This window comes from Desmodus rotundus, chromosome 3 (assembly GCF_022682495.2).
Source record: "Desmodus rotundus isolate HL8 chromosome 3, HLdesRot8A.1, whole genome shotgun sequence".
Classification (NCBI taxonomy): Eukaryota; Metazoa; Chordata; class Mammalia; order Chiroptera; family Phyllostomidae; genus Desmodus; species Desmodus rotundus.
Window position 1 is genome coordinate 197,929,671 of NC_071389.1, and position 17,427 is coordinate 197,947,097.

At 54.4% G+C, this 17,427-nt stretch overlaps 1 protein-coding gene across 6 annotated transcripts in view; it reads right to left on the minus strand.

Annotated features, from left to right (window-relative positions):
* PACSIN2 (protein kinase C and casein kinase substrate in neurons 2) overlaps window positions 1–17,427 on the minus strand; it is a 116,026-nt gene that overhangs the window by 26,617 nt on the left and 71,982 nt on the right. For 5 of the 6 annotated variants that reach the window (XM_053919655.2, XM_053919654.2, XM_053919653.2 and 2 more), the window contains one exon: window positions 1,683–1,818. In XM_053919655.2, the coding sequence (XP_053775630.1) occupies window positions 1,683–1,742 (60 nt within the window). In that variant the 5' untranslated portion in view covers window positions 1,743–1,818. Of the gene's footprint in view, window positions 1–1,682; window positions 1,819–11,785; window positions 11,889–17,427 lie in introns of those variants that run through there. The other variant, XM_053919652.1, reaches the window with a different exon arrangement.

The following is a 17,427-nucleotide window of genomic DNA, read 5'->3' on the forward strand; positions in this document are numbered from 1 at the left end:
AAAATAAAATAGAAAGTTGTCCATGACTCTAACGGATTCTGTCTACGGTCTGGCTCAGTGCTGAGAAGAATGAGGACCTGTGTTTCTGAAGGCCAGCCCCCCAGGGGCTCCCAGGCAGCCTCTGCACAGCCACCGCTGGCTCCTGCGTGCTGCTCCTGCGCAGCTGGCAAAGCCACGGCCCTCCTGGGGGCAGGCGGGGGCAGCGGGGCAGCACTGGACTCCAGCTCGGGCCCAGAGGCACCTCCCACCTGCATCCTGTGACCTCCGTCTCTAACACAGCCGCGTGCAGTTTTACCACCGACCTTCCCCGACGCAGAGAGTGCACCTGACAATGCCAGGCAGGGACATGCCCGTGACCCTGTCTCGGCCTGTCGCTCTTGCTGCCTTCTCCGAGATGTTACCTCGGACAATGCAACTCTCTGGTCCAGGGCTCAAGCCAGGGAGGCTGCTACCAGCCGAGGGCGGGACAGAGGGCACTTGTGCCCTCTGTGTTTGCCGACTAACTCCGATCCACAGAAGCCAGCTCCCCGAGGGCAGGGACTCAGACTGTCCCATTCCTCGTGGGGGCTCTCAGGGCCTACCACACAGCAGGCGCTCAAGCAACACATACTTTTTAACAAAATGAAGCATTTGGCTAAAAATCAGCCATGACCTTTTCTCCAACACAGGGAAGGAGAAGTGCTGAGAGAACTTTGAGCCCCTCAGCCATCCCTCCTAAATGTGGCCGCCTGTGGCCCCCTGCCCATCGCTGTAGGACACCAGGTGGCATTCGAAGTCTGACAGAACTGCGCACCTGATCGTTCCACGTTTATAAAGCTCCCTCGTGCGTGTCCCCCAGGCCGAGTGTGGCAGCCTCACATCCTGTGTCAGGAAAGCACACAGGCGGAGCCAATGTCTGTGCCCTCACTTCGCCCCAGCAGTCCCCCAAAGGCCAGTATCGCCCCCTCTTTACAGATGAGAGGCCCGAGGTGCAGACTGGTCCAGCGAGGGCACACTGCGGGCACGGGCACAGCCGGGGTCGGAACCTAGATCCTTCCGACTGCCAAGCCATCTAAGCCCAGGGCTGCTGGGAGAGTTACAGGGGCTTTGCCGTGAGAACAAAATTTGATCAAAAATGGACTTTCCTTCAACCAGCAGGCAGGAGAAGTGAGTGGGGCCCAGGAAGGGCGACTTCTAAAACCACGCAGGGATCCAACCGGGAAGGGAGTTCCCGGTGGGCACGGACAGCCAGGAAGATGCTCCCACAAGCTCCAGGGCAGTTCGGTTAGCCCTCCGGACACTTGCCTGTGCTGTCCTGCGTGATGCCACATCACCGCCGTCTGGTTTTCTATACAAAACCCACAAGCAACACTGTGTTGCAGGTCAAGCCCAGTGATCAGTGCGCATCCCCCCAGTCACACATGGCTGGACACAGAAGGGAAGAGCAGAGAACACTCCCGCTGACGAGGCCTCTTGAACACCCCGGAGCTCCCGGGGTAGCTGGCTCTTCTAGCGGGGCGGGCTCCCCACCGTCACCGATGGCTCAGTCATGGCTGCTGCCGTCCAGCCCTGAGCCCACTCGCGTGCTGCTGCGGGGATATGTTCACCTCACCCCTCATCCACCCCCACCAAAAAAACCCCCCACCAGTCCTGGCAGGTATCAGCCTGATCTCTGTGTCCGGGGCAGGAAGCGGGGGCATTACCTCCCAGAAGCTGTCGCTGGACACTTCTACTCCAACGGAATCATCATAAGTGACAGACATCTCTCTGAAGGGTAAGGGAGCAGCAGGGATGCTTAAATTCAGACCAACCGCAGATGCTCAAAATCCGTAGACAAATCTGTAAGAAAAACATATCACTGTGACTTTGAATTCCCAAGGTGAAAGAGCACCACATTTCCATTTACAGTTTCCATGTCCATCACTGCCTGCGTACAAAACCGTCTAAAACGTCTCCTTCAGTTGGGAGGAGGCCAGGACACTGGAAGCTCCGGGCCCGACATACCCGTGTATGTTATATGTACACATTTCACGTGAACAAGTACGCCGCCTCCACATCCTACTGAAGGGCTCAGAGAGCTGTCTGAAGAGCAGTTCGTGTTCTGAGGTCAACCGACTGATGCCCTTACTCACCACCCTTGCCCGTCCCCTGGAGAACGAGACACAGAACCTGTGAGGAGAGCACGCAAAGGAGGGCAGAGCCCTTGCACGCAGGCCGCCACAGCGCAGTCCGTCCTACCCCTCCAGCAGGGTGGGAATCTGGGGTAAACGTGAGGGGAAATAATGCCACCTTTCACACGACTCTCCACGGGCATTCCAGCACATTCTGATTGTGTCGGGCAGTGTCTCCCCCCCACCCATGACCGACTGACTCATCTCAGCCACGGAAGCCCCGAATTCAGACAGTTTCTTTTCATACCGTCTGTGCTCCTTGTGGGGCGGCTGGAAAAGACCATGAGCTAAATGGATCATTTCTGAGTGCAGACTCAGTGTTCTCGACCCAGCAGGGGTAGAGGGGCAGGACCCCCCTGTGATAGGGAAGAAGCTGAAGCACATTCGGAAGCACAGTTGCAGTGGATGGGACTCCAGCCTCCTTTCCGCCACCCTGGGCCCAGATCACACAGCCACAGGGACCAAAATTTTCCTAACTACATAGTCAGGAGTCCAAACCTCGGCTTAGTGATGGGAGGGTGCGGGTGGGGTGGGCAGGCAAAGTGAGCCACACGGTCACACCTACAAGGTGCATGGCTGTGTTCTAGGTAGTCTTCCTGAGGTTAGCACACCTCATCACATGACTGCCTGGGAGACAGTCTGGAACCGCAGTAAGGAATACGGGCTCCAGAGTCAGGCTGCCTGGGCTCCGCTCCCAAATCCATTACTCACTGGCTGGGTAACAGCGGGCAAGTTACCTAACCTCTCTGTGCCTCACTGGCTTCATCTGTAAAAGAAACAACAAGGAAATCAACTGCTGTGAGGGTCAGTGAGGCAATACATACAGGGGCTTAGAACACACAGTCCTAGTAAGTCACGGACATAGTAAATAATGATGTAACTATGTGTAGACAGTAATTATTGTGACTGTCGTTACTTTGGTCTGTACTTTAGAGCTGAGAAAACTGATGCTTGGAGAAGTTAAGTCATTCGCCCATGGCTGCCCAAGGAATGAATGGTGGAGACCAGCATTCGACACCAATGCCCCCTGTTCGCTCAGGGAGTGCCATACCAAGATGTTTCTAAAAACTCTCTTCAACTTAAATAAATCAGCTGTCCTATAACCTGAGGTCTACTTGCTGGTTTAGAGGTTTAATCTGGTGGAGCTTCCAAAGGCAAACACAGCACTGTATGACCAACACATTCAAAGTAGAGAATGGGTGACGGCCAACGTGCGCAAGCTGTCAACACAACCAGGCCGAGTCGCATGGGTGCCACCCAGGCGCGTCCTGACAGCACGCTGGCTAGAGCTCTGCTCAGCAGCCACAGGGACAGCGTGCCGTTCTGACCACGGGGCTATCACAACGGCCCGGCAGGCCACTCTGGCCTGGGCCCCGGTGCCACCCACACTTCACAGCGTCCCTTGCTCTGTGGAATCCTGTGCTCTGGGTCGGGGCCTTCCTCGAGGCACTGGCCGCAGCAGAAAGTCCTCTACCCAGCACAGCTGGTCTCGGCTCCAGGCTCCTCGGGAGTATCTGGGCATCTGGCTCAGAGTGGCCCAATCTAGCTGCTGGCTGGGCTGCTGGGCCAGCTCGAGGGAGCAGGTACAGGGAGAAGAGGGCACCTGCTCTGCACGGAGAGGTAACCTGACACCTGAAAAGCTCAGGCGGAGGAGTTCGTTTCTGCGTGGGTTCAGCCACGGGTCAGACATCAGTGGAAGACCGGTTCTGCACAAGATTTATTAAGCGTCTGCTAAGTGCCAGGGGCCACTAGGCTCAGTAGGAAAAGACATAGTCAGTTTCGGGGGGAAAGGGTCCGAATCACTAGGAGGTGCCCTGCCAAGTAACAAGACCAAGACACCCTGGAGCTGCAGAGGGCGTCGGAGATGAGGGGGGCTCTGAGCTGACCAGTGGCAACAAGGGAAAACCAATTCTGCACGCCCAAGTCATCAGCAGCAACTTGCCAATTTCCCTCAGTCCAGGGCCCTGGGTCTCCGTGCAGCGCGGTGCTCAGTGACTGTGACGCTCCCGGACCGCAGCTGTGCGAGGGCCACGCTGACCCCCAGGCACCCCGCACAGCCGCAGCCCCATGGCCAGTGACCGTGTTGACTCAGCTCTCCCAGCGCGTGCTACTCAGAGTTCACCGTAGGCTGAACCAGCGCCCGTGCACGCCGGCAGCTCCCGAGCCCACCTCTCCAAGCTCACGTATGAACATCACTAGAGCCTATCTTCCCCTTGATTTCTTCCCTTATTCCCTTTCTCCTACCATCTTTGGCTTCAATTTGTTCTCTCTCTAACTTCTGGAAATGAAAGCTTAGATCATTAATTTTCAGTCTTCTTTTCTGGTACACACAGCTGAAGCTGTGCGTTTCCCTCGAAGCCCAAATCTAGCTGCATCCTACAACCTCACTGATTTTCACAGCAGTCCCACGAGGTAGACACTTTCATTTCTCCTTTCACAGAGGAGAAACTGAAGATCAAGTAACTTGCTTAAGGATATAAATGGTGGTAAGTGGCAAGATCAAGAATCAAAACCAGGTTCTGTGGTTCTAAAATTCAAGTTTTTCCTATCATACTACATTGCAGAAAATTAAAGAAGTTTATAGGTAGGATGAGTAAAATACTGTGAAAATATCAAGAAAGCAGAAATGAGTCCTTCCATGAATAGGGCGTGGAAAAGGCTAGAAAGAGGCGTGCAGGGAGACAGTCTCTGCTTACGTGCACTGGAGAGGGGCTCTCCACCCGGAGAGGGGCTCTCCACCCGGAGAGGGTGGGGAGGTCACAATGGGCCAAAGGGAGGCTGAGAAATCTCATCTATCCCTGGAAATCCACGGAGGGTGATTCTACAAACGTAACAGAGTCAGCCGTTGCCAGCCCTTAGGGCTCAGACAAAGCGTGCCTTCCACAGTTCCGCTTGTCCGTGTGTGGCGGGGCTTGACCAGCCCCACTAACTCAATAGGGCACAACAACCGACCACTATTCCTGGGCCGCAAGACCCCCCACGTCACACCAGCCACAGCTGGGCTCAGAGACCGTCTGGAAGGGACTGGAAGGAAAGAGCCCATAAAACGTCGTGTGACCCAGTGATGGAGAGAGAGGAAGAGCTGCTGTTACCAGCCGCACTTGCGGAGCCTCATTTGTAAAGATCTGTTTCCAGAACCGAGGCAGAGCCGGGAATACAGATAGACTGGGCTAGACCACATTTTTTAAAAATAAAACTGAAAAACTGCTAAACTGGACTAGATCAGTGGGAATCAGGAGAGGCCCAAATGTTAAATCTGTCAAATGCAAACAGGAAAATCATTCTTTGCCCTTTAGCCCTGCACATAAAGTGGAGTCAGGTGGTGTGAGAGCAAAAATGCGCGACGGCAGTCGAAGCAAAATCTCAGGACGCCTGCTCTGCGTACTTACATAAGGCCAGAAAAATGGCAATATCCAATGTTAAAGGGCCTTAACATGCGCCAAGTTGTGGATTCTTTTTTCCAATGTATATGTAACCTACAAAATCACAAACAGCCTATTTTCCACAGAGGGCTCAGGGAGTCTGGCAGCGAAAAGAAGGGCGGGAAGGAGGATGGACTGTCCGTGGCCCCGTCACCCCCAGACAACACCAGGCACATCCCTCCCTCACAGCTGGTTCCCAGATGTCACCCATCCACGCCTTAAAGTGGGGGTGGGCATGCAGCCTGGGGCCTAGAGCTGCAGACAAGCACCTTCAGGGTCAGAGGACACAGTCTGCCCTCCAAGAGAAAAGGAGCTTCCTAAACAGCAGCCCCTGATACCCAAACATACTCTGTTCTGGTGAAGGGACACTCGAGTGCGCCCGCCCTGCACCCCCACAACCCCCCTGCCCAGGGAACCAGCTGCAGACCAGGCCACACCCAGGAGCCATGCTCAGCCCCAGGGAAACCAAGGCCACCGAGGAAGGAACTGGAAGAGCTGCCCACTGGTACCACATAGGTATCCAGCCACCACCTAAGGATTGAATGACACCCCCCGCCCCCAAAGGCTTGTGGCTGAAGTTGGCCAGGTTTCTGTCAAATCAAGAACAAGCCTGCTTCACCCATGCATGGTGCTGCCGCCCCACCTGGGAGCCCAGGGCGGGGCTGGATCGCCTTCAAAGCAGCCCCCGTGCACCATGCACCTCTAATCACCAACAGGTGGTCGAGGCGAGCTTTCAATATATTATTTTTGTTCCTCAAAAGTCCTGTAAAAAATTATCATTGTCCCTGTTTTACAGGGCGGCAACCGAGTACAATGATTCAAATCAAGGGCCCCACAGCTCATAAATGCTAGGCAGGGACTCAACCCAGACTGCCTGGCTCTGTGCTGCCCAGCTCCAGCGGGACACTGCGCCAAGCCATTCCCAGGTGTGGGAGCCCTGCTTGGCTGGGAGGCTGTTCCCTCAGAGAAGGGGCTTGATTCTCAGGGCTGTCTCATTAGTATCGCTGTTCAAACATCCCCAGAGACCCTGGGCCTGCCAGGGAACACTACTCAGAGTTTGTTTGGCCCTGGCCGGTGTGGCTCAGTTGGTGAGAGCATCACCCCATACGCCAAAGGTTACAGGTCCAGCTCCTAGTCGGGGCACATGCCTGGTCCGGGAGTGTGGAACCCCAGTCTGGGCAGGTACAGGAGGCTACCAATCGATGCTCCTTTCTCGCATCGATGTTTCTCTGTCTCCCTTCCTTTCCTCTCTCCCTCTAAAAGTAATGGAAAACAATGCCCTCATGTGAGGATTTAAAAAAAAAAACACAAAAACTACTTTTTTTCATGCACATGTGAATCGGGTTTTAGCATCCGCTGTGCTGAAGTTGGGGAAACTGAGGCTCCTGAAGGCAACGAGAGAACTGCCAGGCCCATTCCTGCAAAAGGAGACAGGGCCTGCTTCCTTCACTGCGCTGGGGCTGGGCCGACCCGAACCACCACCGAGGCTGTGGACACGCTCTGGAGCAAGCCGGTCTGCAATGCCACACGGTACTGAGTGTTCCTGAGATGCAGTCATCAATGCCAAACCCATAAACGTGTGCTTAATAATTAACGGGGCGCTTCTCCACGGGGACGTGAAGTTCCTGGGAAGACAGTGTGGCAGGGAGAGGGGAACGAGCTCCACCTCCAGGGACTCGGTCACCTGCCCTGGAGCCCTGTCCTCTGTCAGGAGAGGTCATCACAGTATGCCTCACCTCTGGAGGCAGGAAGAGGCTCGGGGGACAAGGGTGTGACAGGACTTTGGGAAAGTGTGAAGTGCCACACAAGTGAGTTGGTGCCACTCCTTTGCAGACAGGGACAGCCTGGCACTTCTGCAGGACACTCCAGACTGTCTGCCACCCAGCAGGCGAGCGGCTGTCTCTTCCTAAAGAAACTGAACCCCGATACCCAACTAAAATGCTGAATGAGTCCCACTAACTCTGAACACGTGCCACACAGATGTGAACGCTCCTACTGGAGACCCTTCCTGCACCCACTAGTGCCCCTGGGAGACCTGAAACGCAGTTGCCCGAGAGACAGGGACGACGTGCTTCTGCCTGGAACCCTGTCTGCCCGCCAGAGGGGCAGAAGCGGCAGGCTTGACTCTTGAGAGCAAGGCAATCATAAGTGTGAGGATGCACAAACCATCGCCTCCCCCCCCACGCATGAAGAACTCATTCGCAGTCCTCCACGAGTGTCCTCGCACATAATAGGCCCTGCACCGATGTTTGCTGAGCACACATTCTAAGAGGCACTCATCAAGATTCCAGGAAACCAGTGACTTCTGCTACTGCCGTATATAAACACCAGTGAGTCACAGCCACTCCTGAACAGGATTCGCTGAGTCTCAGAGGTTAGTGGAGGTCACTGAGGGTGCCCTTGGCCCAGGCTGGGAGCGGCATAACCTCTCCCCACTGCACCCCCCAGCCCCGGCCCGATAACAGGTATCAGATAAACAAAAGGTACAAATTACATAAGCACATCTAGCTCCCCCTTAGTGCCCTTAATTAGTTCCAGAAAAGAAAAAAACAGAATAGTTCATTGAGCCAAAAGGCTGTAACTCAGAGCAAGGACATTCTGAGCAAAGTGATTGCGTTGCTCGCATCCCTGAGAGTCAGCCTTGGCAGGAGGGAGAGCCCTCTCTAGTCCTCCGTCACCTCAGAAGGCAGCTCGGAAGGAAGGCGTCCTCACCGCTGGCTCAGTGCTGCCCTGTGGGCCTCGGAGAGAGGACGCTCCACCTAAGGTTTGTTCCTTCAAATTAATTATCCAGGGTGGAAAATTCTACTCCCCCTCCCAACTACTACATTAAAAAAAATTTTTAACTTGAAAGGCTTTACTTTTCAATTACTGTTGACATTCAATTTCATATTCGTTTCAGGTGTATGGCACAGTGGTTAGACATCTACATAACGTAGGAAGTGATCCCTTCATTCGTCTAGTGCCCCCTGGTAGCATACAGGGTTATTGTAACATTGACTGTATTAGGGTGGGAATTCCTCATTAATTGGGAAATTGACTACAGTTGCTTCTGAGTCACCTCTGGCCCAGAGTAAGGGGAGGGCCATTCCCTAAGTAAGGACACATGTACCCACTCGTTCTCCAGACACGTGTTAGAGTGCCTCCTGTGTGCCGGGTGCTCCTGTGTCTCTAACAAGACAGACACGGTCCCTGCCACCTGGGGCTGACATCCTAAGAGGGACTGAGGCGCAGTGTGGGGAGGGAGCGGCTCGTGGACCCCAGGTGGATGGCAAGTGGGCGTGTGAAGGACAGGGGAGGGCCTGTCTGGCGGAGGGAGGGCAGTAGCCTGGGTCTGGAGGAGCGCTGGAGACCACAGTGGGGATGACCCAGCATCTTCCATGAGCTCACAGTGACTCAGGCTCTTTCCCTGCATGCTGGACAGACAGCTCCAGTCGCAAGTGCTTGTGAGACGTGCCTTCGAAAACCAAGCTCGTGCACGCACCTCCAGCTAAACCTGCCCTCGAGTGTTGTTTCGGGCCTCTCAACGTGTGGTCGATTTCACAAGAGAAAACTCCTGTAGCCTTTGACCCAGATATTTCTTCTATAGCTTTATCCTACACATAAACCCGCCCACAAAGTCTAATGTAGGCATTCACGGTGGCAACAAAATATACACAGTGAGCACCACCTCACGGTCCATCAAGAATGAAAAGTGCTGGTCCCCCTGTGGGGAGGGACCCAGCAGCCAGAGGAGGGGCGGGGTGACTGTGTACAGACAGGAGGTGTTCCCACGCGTCGGGTGCAGACAGTGGGTTGTAGCATAGTGAGACAGTGTGACCCCACTGGGCACCCCCGGGAAACGACTGGGCGCCCACAAAAGCCTGCCAATGCACACAGAGTCCCAGTGGGTCTCAGACTTGCTCTGGGGAAGCTTGGTGTGGGGCGGGGAGGGTACTTGGGCATTTCATCTGGTCACTTTCTCAACTACTTGGAATCTGGACTCTTGGCATCTAATCGTTTTAGAATATAAGAACTAGCTGATAAAAAGACCCCACTGGTTCCCTGTAGGGCCTATGCTGGAATGAGGGAGGGTCCCCCTGCACCACGTGACCGCACCACAGCTTCCAAAGAGGACTTCTGCCCACATGCACATCGAGGACTGCCAGCCATGCAGCCCCAGCAGCGCTGCCTGCGGAGGGTGCCGACCCACCACCGCCTCTCACTTGCATGACTGCAGGCCTCTCCTGACGGCTGCCGCTGCTTCCCTGCCCCTTCGCTCTATTCTCACACGGTGACCCTTTGAAAACTTAAGTAAGATGATGTCTCCCCTCTTAAGCAGAGTGAAAGCCCCAGAGTACTCCCGCAGAGTGCAGACTGCTCGCCACCCCCCAATTACCTCCTCCTCGGCCCTCATTCCCGGGGACCGCTCTCCCCTGCCGCCCCAGCTCCTGCCACAAGACCTCTGCTGGCGGTGGCTCTGCCAGGCACAGCCACACTTGCTCACCTGCTCCCCAGAATGGTCTTCCTCCTCTTCCTGTGGTCCCTCAGGCCTGGGTCAGGTAGGCCTCTGCAACCCATCCCCCACCCCCTCGGCACTCCCAGGCCCTTCTCTGCTTTTTCCTCTGTCCCAGCACTTCCACCCTCTCTGCAAGCTACACCATTTACTTGCCCGTGCTGCCCATGGACTGCCTCCCCCACTAAGACAGGAGACCTGGGAGGAGGGGAGCTCTGTCTGTTGTGTTCAGGGCCACGGTCCCCGCATCTGGTGCCTGACAGGTGGCGGTCACTTGGTAAAAATGGGGATGAATTCTGGGTGAGAAAAGCTGAAGAGTCCGGGTTGCTGCGGTGCACACAGACCGAAGACCCCAGGTGAAAAGTGCCTGGAGCAGTCACGGGACGCTGCTGCAACCCTGGGGGGTGGCCGTCTTCCACAGATACTGCTGCACATGCTGAACTAACCCACACAGCTCAGGAACCATAGTGGGGGGGGTGGCGCCTCAGTCCCCAGCTGCCTCCCGCCTGCCGGCCCCATGGGAGGCCCCTCTGTCACCCAGCCTGACCACCGCTGGGGCCCACGGGCTCCTGTGGCCTCTGTTCTTGTCTGTCCATCTGTCCGTCCGTGCCCTGTGAGAAAGGACGGACGGGCCTCCTTCTCTGCAGCCCTCGAGCCGCCTCCCTTGAGCGGGGCGCGCTCAGGGAGTGAGGCCCGAGACGATGAGCTGCTGTGCACCATTAGCAAAGCAGGGACCCTTTTGTGATAGCTCCAATCCCTGGCCCAGCCTGTTCTGCCCCCAGTGGCCTCCTCTGGAAAAGTGAGCACTCCTCAGAGGAAGAGCCGGAGACCAGCAAGTCAGGTGACTGCCACCTCCGGAGACCCTGTGGCGCACGTCCTTCAACGGGACGGCTCGCGTGCTGCGAAGTGCTCGGTTTTCTGTGTTCATCTTTCTTCCCTGAGCGGCGTTTCCTCACTGATGTGCCTTCCAGTGACAGTCTACGCTCAATATTATTCTGCACTAGTTTCAGGTGCCCGGTTTGAAAGGCGGCCCCCTGAGGAAAGCACACGGGGGCCCATGGTGGGTGGGGGGCAGGGTCCTCCTGCAGCTCCCACCAGGGCAGCCAGTGTGGGCCCAACACCCTCAGGTGCTTCCAGGGAGTGAAAAACTACAGAGCCTGGGGTTGCCCCGGAAACCACGTCCTGAGACTGCAGTTTCAGTGACTCCCAGCACTGCAGCGTCTGCCGCAGATGGAGAAGGAGCTGGAGCGAGGAGGGAGTGTGGGAGCCCCGTGGGGGCACAGCCGTGTCACTGAGAGCAACCGTGGCTCAGGCGCTTCTTGAACCACACAGTTAGAAAGAAAAGAGAAAAAGAGTGGGGAGGGCACATCTTATCTTGTTTCAGTAACCACCACTGAGCAAGGCTCTTCCTCCCGCAGGAAAAAGTCGTCATGTTGCGGAACGTTAAAGAAAAGCAAACTTTTCTGAACGGACCAGCCCAGAGAAGCTACCCCACAGCATCAAACACGGCGACACTTAGGCTCAGCACCGCATTGGTTCTGAAGCAGGTGCGTGCCCACTCAGGCGTGACACCAGCTTTGCTCTTTCAACCCGTGACAATTTCAAGTCCAAATGTCACCTCTTTTGGGTCACACAGGGCTGTCAAAACCAAAGAGGGCTCCTCATGGCTGGCCTCTCTCCCACCAACCTGCGTTCTCGTGACTCAGCCCCCCCCCCACTACCTCCAGTCTGTCTCCGCCGCAATCACAGCCATGTCCCGGGGTCTGCTTTCTCCAACGGCATCAACGTTTCCTCCTCCGTCCATCCGCCTTCCTGTCACTCCTAGCTGCGAAACGTCATGGCCTCGCCAGGACCCCCCCCCCCCCCCACCGCAGGCAACCTCAGGGGGCGGGGTCTTTCACAGTCACAGCCTCATCACCACTCACAGAGCTTCCCCCACCCCCAACTTCTGTCCTCTCACTTCACTGGGGCTCTGGGGCTCACGCATTCTATAGACAGCCCGTGAACCTCTCAGACGCAGTCTAAAGAGCAAGATTTCAGCCTCACATCCTCACTGGGCATTTAAGGGGCAGACTCACACCCATGAGAAAGGATGGGAATACGCCCTGGGAGGCATGGGAGAAAACATGACCCCAAAAACATGTGAGCAGAAAAATGCTGCTGCCTTTGGGACCCTGCTTACATCCCACGGTGGACCTGAGCCACTTCGGGAGGTGGAAGAGCACTCAGATATTGCAGCCCGCACGAGATGGGCAGAGGGGGAAAGAACGAGGTGCCGTGTAAAGGAGACTCCAGCTCACCACAGCTTCAAATTTCTCCCGTGGTAGCTCCACAGATCAGGTGGGCTGTTTTTGTTCGTTTTCAAGAAACTTCACGTGAATAAACACTTATACATTTTTAAATGTAAAATTCCTTTGCCCTGGCCAGGTGGCTCAGTCGGTTGGAAAGTCTTCCAGCGCATCAAAAGGTTGCGGGTTCAATTCCCAGTCAGGGCACACACCCAGGTTCGATCCTTGGTCAGGGTGCATACGGGAGGCAACCAATTTATCTCTCTCTCTCCCCACCCACTTCTTCTCTCTCTAAAAATCAGTAATAAAAAAAAATTCTCAGGCGAGGATTAAAAATTTTCTTTAAATGTTTTTTTGAAGCTGTCAGAGCATGTGGACTCAGTGCACTCAACCCTACACTGTCACCTGCAAAGGGACATCCCGGGAGACCGACTGTCCCTGAAGCTTCGGGGGACAATGTGATTGGCTAAACTCGGTTAATTCCCCCAAAGAGATAAGACTGGTGGTAGTTAATCAGCCTGGGTTAGGGAATCACTGGTAATACACCCTGTCAGGAATGAGAATTTTTAAAGAAAAATACACACAGCTATTCACACACCCCAAGCAAACAAGCAAAAATCATTAACAAACTTTAATCTCTGATGATTCAGAAGTCAGTTTTTACTGTTACAAAGGGCTCTCGGGGCCAAAATTTGGCAGACTGGTCCCAAACTTGCCATTACACAGCGGTGGGACCCTGGGCATCTTTTCAGCATCCCGCTACTTTTACTTGAAAACGAGTGTGAGGTCAGACAAACTCTTTGACTTCTCTGAGCTTAAAATGTTTTAAAAGAGCCTCTACTGGCAAGAGACCATGGGGACCTTGAGTGGACTAAAGCCAAGCAATTCTAGGTGCTGTGCATGCGCAGTGACCTCCTGGCTGCGGGGTGCTCTCCTCAGTCAGACCCGAGCCTCACGGCCACCTGGGGAGGACGTCCCCTCCAAGACCCCAGAGTCTACGCTTGAACTCACTCTCAGAGGCTCACCGAGAGACCAGCCCTGGTCCCCGGACAGCCCGTGTCTCCCGAGCACATTACGTCACGGAAGTTACGTCCAGTGTTGGTGACATGGTTCGTCACCTGTGGTGCAGGTCCAACACACACAGGTCTCGAGGCTTAAAGGGAAAGTCAACAGCCGTCAGCATGCGCATTTCACCAGATGAGTAAGAAGCCTGACTGTCAGCGATCACGGCCTCAGCGCTGTGACGGGCACCCTGGCCCCGGGTCCCAGGGCTTCCCACCAAAGACCGCTGTTCATGGCCGCTGGGAGGTCAGGCGTGGCGACAGCCCAGGGGTTCGGTGAGCTGTGATGTGTTGGGTAGGAGGGCTGCACTGCAAATGCCTTACTCCTGCCTCCAAGAGTGGGCAGAAGACATTACCTCTGAACCCCACTGAGCATCCCTCGAGGCTCTCTCAAGGGCCATGTGTCCACCAGGATGCTGAGAAAGCCTGGAGCGGGACGTCCAGCAGAGGCGGGGACACCAAGCTGGGTCCTGAGGAGCCAGTGGGAGTCAGGCAGGCATGGAGGGGTGCGGGGCGGCCCAGAAGAAGAGTCCTCAGGCGAGGGGGAGTGAGGGGTGGGAAAGTGAGGTCAGAGAGGGGTGTGGGCCAGTGTGGGAGGAACCACCCAGGATTCAGAGGGCTGCTCGGCAGGGCTGGGCGTCTGCCCCGAAACAGGAACAGTGAGGGAGAAAGGAGGAACTGGTGCCGCATTTCTGCACAGAAATCCCCATGTGGTTTAAACGTGGTGACTTTCTCATAACTTGTGATCATCTCAGTGGCTGGCTAGTCTGAGAAATATTTTACATTCTATTCATAGTTATATTTTTTAATTGACAGGACCAGAGGTCATTTTGTTACTATTGTTAATAACCATTGCACTTACATATAAAGTACTTCTCTTCCAAAAGAGGCCAGAAAATGTCACAGAATCCCAATGCAAAAGGGATGCAGATGATATTAATAACTAAAATTTCAAAGCTAATATGACAACAAGTTTGTTTAAAAAAAAAAAAAAACAATGTTAGCATGTTAGGTAGAAGAGAAAATCACCCTCCCTCCCAATTTCTGGTCTCTGCAGGGCTGCCTTTCCCGGCACTTAAACCAAGTAGTGTCCCTGCGCCAAACCTGTGCACGGGGAGTCGCGCCTGACACCTTCCCTTTGCGCCAGCTCCCCATCTGTCTTGGCCCCTGTCTACCCCTTCCGTCCCCCCCACTGGCCGGCCCTGATGAGCTCCAGCCCCAGGGATCCTCCCGCCTTTTCTCCAACACACGAAGTGGTTCCTGCCTCAGAGCCTTGGCACATGCTGTTGCCTCGCCCTGGGATGCTCTTCTCCGAGGGAAGTGCATGGCGCCCCCCACCCCCCCGACTCCCACTGCGTCTGGCCCTCTGCCCAGAGGTCCTCGGGGAGCCTGCCTCCCTGACCCTGCTGTCGCATCCAGCTCCACCTCCCATCCCGACACTTGCTAGTCTCCTTGCAGATTTCTCTGAAGCACACATCACTACCTGAGCTGTTTTACCCAGGCACAGTCTGCTGCTTCTTCTAGAAGGTAAATTCTGGGGGTATCCCACCCATAATAGGTGCCCCCTAACTTGCTGACATGGACAGAGACACGTGCTGTTACCTTTACAAGTGAAGCGGCGGCAGAGAAAAGCAGCGACGTCACAGGAGCGTGCAATTGGCGACCGCATCTATGAAGCCGCACGCTGACACCCCCTGGACCACCCAGGAGAGAAAAAGGACTGGCTACTCGGATGAGAGCAAAGGTCATTTCTGAGTGACCCTTGAAACGCCAAACCTTCTCCAATGGTCAGCTTATGTAGTCATTTAGAGAAGAGACCTCCCCACGCAGGGCTTCCTGGGCAGCCTGCAGAGCACCCAGGGCCACGCCGGGTTTTGTTTTTGTCGATCTCAAAGGGCCCCTCCGAATGAGAGGGAGCAACTGTGTGAGGAGAGGAGGGGTCCAGTCAGTCGCCCCACACGTCACACACTCCCGCATTTGGCATTTGGAGCCACCGTCACTGGTTTCCAGCAGCATTTGAAAGTGTTTGCCAAGCCTAGTCCCCTGCGGTGAGCCCCACACATGCCCCCAGCCCCTCACCCGACACCGCATTTATGGGCGACCCCTGGAAAACGGAAGAGGTCAAAGACTTTAAAAGATTAGAAACAAAATACTCCCATGATTCCTCTTGGCTCTGGGACTTTAAACCCTGAGCCATCCTTGAACACACATAACTTCTCAGAGCAATGAAACGCAGCAAACCGTCTCCTTGAAAAAGCCCAGTGCGGGAGAGAACCAAGATGGCGGCGTAGGTAGACACTGCGCCTCCTCGCACAACCAGAACTGACAGAAAATAGAACGGCAAGGAAGTCCGACACCAAGTATATAAAAAAGAAACATACATCCAGACTGGTAGGAGGGGCGGAGAGGACTCGCGTGGCCGGGCAGGACCGAGACTGGCGGAGTGTGGGATGAACGGGGCAGGCAGTCCGAGCACTAGCAGACCCTGCAACCCTACATTTGCGCAGATAAACCGAGAGGGCCAGACTCAGAGTGGCGGAGAACAGGGCAGGCAGAGCGGCAGGTAGTACCCCTCGGCCCCACACTCTCGCACAGATAAACCGGGACAAACGGCAGGGAGGGCGGGGAGCTGAGCAGACCTCGTAACCCAGGGCTCCAGTGTGGAGAAATAAAGCCTCAGACCTCTGATCGAAAACGCCCCTGGGGGTTGGGGCGGCAGCAGGAGAGACTCCCAGCCTCACAGAAGAGGTCGTTGGATAGACCCACAGGGGCCTAGAGTGTGCACAGGCCCACCCACTCGGGAACCAGCACCAGAGGGGCCCAGTTTGATTGTGGGTAGCACAGAGAGTGACTGAAATCCGGTGGAGAGTGGAGCGGACGCCATTGCTCCCTCTCGGCCCGTCCCCCACGTACAGTGTCACAGCGCAGCCACCAGCGTTACCCCGCCCCGGGAACACCTAAGGCTCCGCCCCTTAAAGTAACAGACACGCCAAGACCAAAAAAAAAAAAATGGCCCAAATGACAGAACACTTCAAAGCTCCAGAAAAAATACAACTAAGCAAGGAAGAGGTAGCCAACCTATCGGATGCACAGTTCAAAACACTGGTTATTAAGACGCTCACAGAATTGGCTGAATTTGTTCGAAAACTAGATGAAAAAATGAAGCCTATGCTAAGAGAAACAAAGGAAAATGTACAGGGAACCAATAGTGATGCGAAGGAAACTGGGACTCAAATCAAACGGTGTGGACCAGAAGGAAGAAAGAAACATCCAACCAGAAAAGAATGAAGAAACAAGAATTCAAAAAAATGAGGAGGGGCTTAGGAACCTCCAGGACATCCTGAAACGTTCCAACATCCGAATTGTAGGGGTACCAGAAGGAGAAGAGGAAGAACAAAAAATTGAAAACTTATTTGAACAAATAATGAAGGAGAACTTCCCTAATCTGGCAAAGGAAATAGACTTCCAGGAAGTCCAGGAAGCTCAGAGAGTCCTAAAGAAGCTGGACCCAAGGAGGAACACACCACACATCATAATTCCATTACCCAAGATAAAACAGAAGGAGAGAATCTTAGAAGCAGTAAGAGAAAAGGAGACAGTTACCTACAAAGGACTTCCCATAAGACTGTCAGCTGATTTCTCAAAAGAGACCTTACAGGCAAGAAGGGACTGGCAAGAAGTATTCCAAGTCATGAAAGGCAAGAGCCTACATTCAAGATTACTGTATCCAGCAAAGCTATCATTTAGAATGGAAGGGAAGATAAAGTGCTTCTCAGATAAGGTCAAGTTAAAGGAGTTCATCATCACCAAGCCCTTATTATATGAAATGTTAAAGGGACTTATCTAAGAAAAAGAAGATAAAAAATATGAACAGTAAAAATGACAGCAAACTCACAGTTATTAACAACCACACCTAAAACAAAAACAAAAGCAAACTAAGCAAACGACTAGAACAGAAACAGAACCACAGAAATGGAGACCACATGGAGGGTTATCAATAGGGGATTGATTGGG